This window comes from Entamoeba dispar, genomic scaffold (genome assembly GCF_000209125.1).
Source record: "Entamoeba dispar SAW760 scf_1105229458449 genomic scaffold, whole genome shotgun sequence".
Classification (NCBI taxonomy): Eukaryota; Evosea; order Mastigamoebida; family Endamoebidae; genus Entamoeba; species Entamoeba dispar.
Window position 1 is genome coordinate 2,361 of NW_001853198.1, and position 5,876 is coordinate 8,236.

General features: G+C 19.9%; 1 protein-coding gene across 1 annotated transcript, besides 15 other annotated features; it reads left to right on the forward strand.

Moving 5' to 3' along the window:
• Nucleotides 1–26: 26 nt before the first annotated feature.
• EDI_321240 (protein serine/threonine kinase, putative) lies at nucleotides 27–3,458 on the forward strand (the record flags this gene model as incomplete). Its single annotated transcript, XM_001734677.1, has 1 exon — nucleotides 27–3,458. One exon carries the CDS (start codon nucleotides 27–29, stop codon nucleotides 3,456–3,458), a length of 3,432 nt encoding a protein of 1,143 aa, XP_001734729.1.
• Nucleotides 211–237: a sequence feature (AT_rich).
• Nucleotides 600–638: a microsatellite.
• Nucleotides 1,331–1,365: a sequence feature (AT_rich).
• Nucleotides 1,978–2,052: a sequence feature (AT_rich).
• Nucleotides 2,124–2,194: a microsatellite.
• Nucleotides 2,297–2,440: a microsatellite.
• Nucleotides 3,459–3,577: 119 nt separating the features above from the next.
• Nucleotides 3,578–3,681: a sequence feature (AT_rich).
• Nucleotides 3,682–3,786: 105 nt separating this feature from the next.
• Nucleotides 3,787–3,912: a sequence feature (AT_rich).
• Nucleotides 3,913–4,154: 242 nt separating this feature from the next.
• Nucleotides 4,155–4,177: a sequence feature (AT_rich).
• A 144-nt stretch (nucleotides 4,178–4,321) lies between these two features.
• Nucleotides 4,322–4,398: a sequence feature (AT_rich).
• A 564-nt stretch (nucleotides 4,399–4,962) lies between these two features.
• Nucleotides 4,963–5,133: a microsatellite.
• A 96-nt stretch (nucleotides 5,134–5,229) lies between these two features.
• Nucleotides 5,230–5,359: a microsatellite.
• A 27-nt stretch (nucleotides 5,360–5,386) lies between these two features.
• Nucleotides 5,387–5,556: a microsatellite.
• Nucleotides 5,557–5,562: 6 nt separating this feature from the next.
• Nucleotides 5,563–5,741: a microsatellite.
• A 2-nt stretch (nucleotides 5,742–5,743) lies between these two features.
• Nucleotides 5,744–5,876: a microsatellite.

Here is a 5,876-nt window from a genome sequence, read left to right on the forward strand (position 1 = left end):
CATATTTAATATCAAACAATAGATTAATGAGATTTTGTCCAAATGGAACTGATTTAGATACAAGTGTTACTTGTACAATGAATGGTAATAATTATAATTTATCATATTCAGGAAATGGTAGTAAACCATTCAATTATCCACATTGTCCATGTGATGATAATGGTGAAACTGAATGTATTCTTAATATTCAACAAAATTTAAATACAGTAGATTTTAATAATAATATTATTAAATATACAACTCTTAATATTGATCATGATATTACATTACACAACTTTAGTTCAGCTAAACAAATTAATGTTAGTGATGATATTACATTATTAATAGCACCTGTTTCATCAATCAAAGAGTATACTCAAAAGATACAATTTAATAACTTTGAAATTACAAATAATAGAGAAAAGAATGTTATGACACAATTCAAATACAATTCAACTACAAATACATTGGAAATAAATGGAAATAATGAACTAAAACATTCATTAAATCCAACAAATAAACCATTAACTTTAATTATAAATGGTATTCTCACATGTAATTCTTTTGTTAATAATTCTGTTTATTATTTCACTAATTCTTCTCCATCAACACCATTAATAAATATTAATAATAATAATGGTAATAATAATATAATGATATTTGATGAAACAGTAACACTAAATGGTCAATTATCAAATTGTATTGTTTTAACTGGTAAATCAAATGAAAAATTTAAATGTATCCAATGTAAAAAAGGATATTATTTAAATTCAAAACAAGAATGTCAAATTGATTCACATTGTAATAAAATAAATAAACAAAGTCATTGTATTGAATGTGAATATGGATATTATTTAAATTCAAATAAAGAATGTCAAATATTACCAGATAATTGTATTGTAGGATATAAAACATATTGTTATCAATGTAAAGAAGGATATATTAAAGAAAAAGGAGAATGTCAAAAAAATGATAATAAATGTAATAAATCAGAAAGAAATTATTGTTTAAAATGTTCAAATGGATATAAAATACAAAATAATCAATGTAATGGAGATAAAGAAGATCAATGTTATTATGAAGGAAATGAATGTGTATCATGTTCAAATAGATATACATTAAATAATGGAAAATGTTCAAATAAAGAAAATCGAAATGGAAAGAATGAAGAAATATATTGTGAAAATGGAAAATATATCAATAATAATAAATGTATAGAATGTACAAAATCAGAAATATGTCAAACAAATGATATTGAAATAAAATGTAAATATGAAGAATATTTAGATAATAATAAATGTATAAATAAAACATGTGAAGAAGATATGATAAAAGATCAAAATGGAAAATGTAATAATAATAATATTCAATATTGTTTAAATAAATCATATGTTAATGGAAAATGTGTTGAATGTTTAAATACATATTCACCTAATTTGAAGGGAGAATGTATTAATACAAAAATAGAATATTGTGAAGAACAAAATACATATGGATGTAAAAGATGTAAAGAAGGATATTATTTAACAAAAGATAAGAAATGTTTAAAATGTGATGATAAATGTGAAACATGTTATGGAACATCTACATATTGTATGAGTTGTTCTAATGATAAATATTTAAGAAATGATAAAACATGTCAATCAAATGAAGAATTAAATGGAACATGTTTACAAATATTGCCAGATGGAAGTGGATGTGGAATATGTAAGAATGGATATTATAGAAATGGAAAAGGATGTTCAAAATGTGGAAAAGAATGTTTAACATGTAATCAAAAAGATAAATGTATAATATGTGGAGAAGGATATTTTATGAGTTCAACAGGAATATGTAAATCAACAACAACAATTAAAGGATGTAAAGGAGAAATAGATAAAGAATATGGATGTAGAGAATGTTTAACAGGATATTATTTAATAAATAAAGAATGTTCAAAATGTGGAAATAAATGTATAACATGTTTAAATGAGAAAGAATGTAATAAATGTGAAGAAGAATATATAATAATAAATAAAGAATGTATTCATTATTCAAATATTAATAAATGTAAAGAAACAAAAAATAATAAATGTTCAAAATGTTCATTTTGGTATGGAATCAATGAAGAAGGAACAAAATGTAATAAAGAAATGGTATGGTGGATGATAATGATAATTATCATCATTATACTTATTATCATCATTATAATAATTATAATTATAATAACAATGATTAATTACATTATAAAACTCAAAGAAAAGAAAGAACAAGAGAAAACAACAACAATATTTAAAATTTCACAATCAAATATCAAATTTATATCACTTGGAGATGGAATAATAACAAATAAAAAAGAAATAGAAATAGGAGAAGGAGAAGAAATTGAAGTAAATAAAGAAATTAGAGAATTAATATGTATTGGAAATGAGAAGAAAGAAAAAAAGAAAATACAAATAAGTAGTAAAGAAGAAAATGAAAAATATTCAATTAGAATCAAACCAAATATTATTACAATTGAAGGAGGATATGCATGTGAATTTGAAATATTTATTACAATCAAATGTACTACTAAAATTAAAGAACAAATAATGATAATTAGTAAAACACTTAATAAAACACAAGAAGAAATAATTAAAAATATTTCAATTAAAGGAGAAACACAAATATCAACACGACTTGATCCAGATGAAATAAAAGAAGAACATAAAATAGGAGAAGGATCATTTGGAATTGTATATATAGGAGAATTTAGAGGGAATCAAGTAGCAATTAAAAAAATGAAACAAATTGATAAAGATGAAGATAAAATGAAAGAATTTGAGAAAGAAGTAATGATGTTAGATAAATTTAGAAGTGAATATATTATTCATTTTTATGGAGCAGTATTTATTCCTAATAAAATATGTATGATAACAGAATATGCAAAATATGGATCAATACAAGATTTAATTAATAAAAGAACAAACACAGAAATACCAAATAAAATAAGAATTAAATTCATGATAGATGGAGCAAAAGGAATTTCATATCTTCATTCAAATGGAATACTACATCGAGACATTAAACCAGATAATTTTCTTGTTGTATCAATTGATGATAATATTGGAGTTAATTGTAAATTAACAGATTTTGGAAGTTCAAGAAACATTAATATGATGATGACAAATATGACATTTACAAAAGGGATAGGATCACCTATTTACATGGCACCAGAAGTGTTGAAACGAGAACATTATAAAATGGAATCAGATATATATTCATATTCAATAACAATGTTACAAATCATTACATGGCAAGATCCATTTCCTAAAACAGAATTTAAATTTCCATGGAAAATAGCCGAATTCATATCAACAGGTAAACGACCAACAATAATACAAGAAGTTAAAGAAGATATTAAAGAAATTATTGAAAAAACATGGAAACAAGAACCGAAAGAAAGAATAAGAATAGAAGAAGTTATAAGAATGTTAGAAAGAATTCAGAGTAATAATTGATTATCTCAAATTGATAGATTAGAAATAAATTCTCAATAATAATTTGTGGTGTGTTATAACCATTATTGAGTGTAAAAGTAAAGATATTTCATTCTTTTATTGTTTAAGAAGAAAATTGGAATAATAATTTAGAAATAACAAAGATAAATTCATTTAATTTTTGAAGATAATTAAATAACCATTCAATTATCTAAAAAATAATTTATATTTATATTTTATTTTTCTCATATTATTGTTTATTAGAATCAGATTACTTCATTATGAGTAACAATTTGTTAATACAAAATTATTCTTGATCATTATCATCATTGAAAATGATTTTCTATTCAATAAAAGATATTAATTATCTTCATAAAAAGAATAATGAAATTATATTTTGAAATTATTTTATAATGATTAATGTTATTGTGTTTATAAATCAATAAATTTATTTAAATGAATTTAATTTTAATAACTGTTTCTTGTTTTTAATGTATTAAGTTTTGTTAAGTAAAAGTAGTGTTTTAATTTCATGTTAAATCATTTTCTGTTCAATTTAACGGAGTTATTTTCACTTCTCTTGAATATTATATTATAAAAACTCTATTATTTAGAGTTGTTTTGAATTATATTGAACATAATTTAAATTATGAAATTAAACCAATTAAAGAATGCTTTCTTATTCAATCATTTAAGTGTTTCACCATTGTCTTTATCAAATAAAATAAAAATTTAATAAACAACTTTGTTTTAATCATTAAACTGATTAAAATTTATTTCTCAACAAAAAAACAATCTTCTATTTTGTGTTCTTTCAACTTTTAAAGGAATATGAACATAACTTTATATGATTTTACTTCATTTAACAATGGTACATTCTTAACAAATAAAAATTAATTGTTGTATATTATAAATCATTTAATCAATCATTCTTTGAAAATAAGAATATTATTAATAAAAAGATGATATTTTACAGATTAATAAACATGTTTTATTTTCTTTTAATATTTGAAAGTAATTCTGTTTGAATATTTCAATGGTATTTTAAAAGAAAATAAATTAACAACCACTACAAATAAACAAGGAGTATTCTTGTAATATTTTTATTTTTATGAAAGTATTAATAAAGAAAAGTTGAGAAAATAATGTAATTATTTCAAAGTATATCAAAAACAAAAAGAATTCAAAATGAGAAGTGATAGTTAATACTTATTTTGACTACATTGGTGATTCTTGTGTTGAGTTATTTCAACAACTACAACTCTTTATTTCCATATTAAACAAATATATTTGTAAGTAATATAACACTCATTTTATTGATACAAGAACAAATATCTTTGTTATATTGAAATATTAGTAATTGGTGTGATTGAAAAATCAATATCTTTTTATGTTTAGATTGAGAATTACTTGTTACACTCAATGAACATCATGAGGAGTTAGAATTCTTAAATTTAGTGAAAATGAAGAGAGTATTATCTTTTGTATATGAATCAGAAAATCGTGTTTGAGATATGGCTACGAAAAAAGGAAATAAGAGAAAAAAGAAAGAGAAATGATGAAAAAGAAGGACATGAAAGAAAAAAGTGAAATTATGAAGTAGAAGATGATGAAAAGAATAAAAGTAGAATGTTGAGATTATAAAATGAAAGAAGATAAAAAAGAATAATTCAAAATGAGATAATAAATGATGAAAAGAATGATGAAATAATGGATGTATTTTTTATTATAGAAATTAGAAATATGAAATAAAAAAGTGTTTAATTTATTGATGCAAAATATTTAACATTATTTTATTTATGCAATTTATTTTATTCATTTTTATTTTTATAATTTTTATTTATATGTATTATTTATTATCTTTTTTTCTTTTTAATATATTGATTATTTTATTTTATTATTTATTATTCTTTTATTTATTTTTCTCTGTTCTTTTATTTGTTCTTTCTTATTATATTTATGAAATATTTCAATATTATAAAATAATTTTATTATTTAATTATTTAAATGATTTATATTAAAATGAATTTATTTTATATTTTATTGTTTTCTTTTATATTTATTTTATATTTTAATAATTTCTTTAATATCATCATTTTATATTATTATTATCTTTATTCTTTCATATTTTTATTATTTATTATTATTATTATGTTTTCATTTCTTATTTTATTTTAATTTATTATTATTATTATTTATATTTCTTTTCTTTCTTATTATTCTTCTTTATTCTTATTATTTCTTTATTTCTTATTTTTCTATTTTATTTATTTTCATTTTATTCATATTTTCATTTCTTGTTTTGATTATTTTGATTTGATTTAATTTTAATTTTTATTAATATATTTTTGATTATTCTTATTTATTTATCATTTATTTATTATTTGTTTTTATTATTATCATTTGATTTGATTTATATTTATTATTTATTTCTTTTAT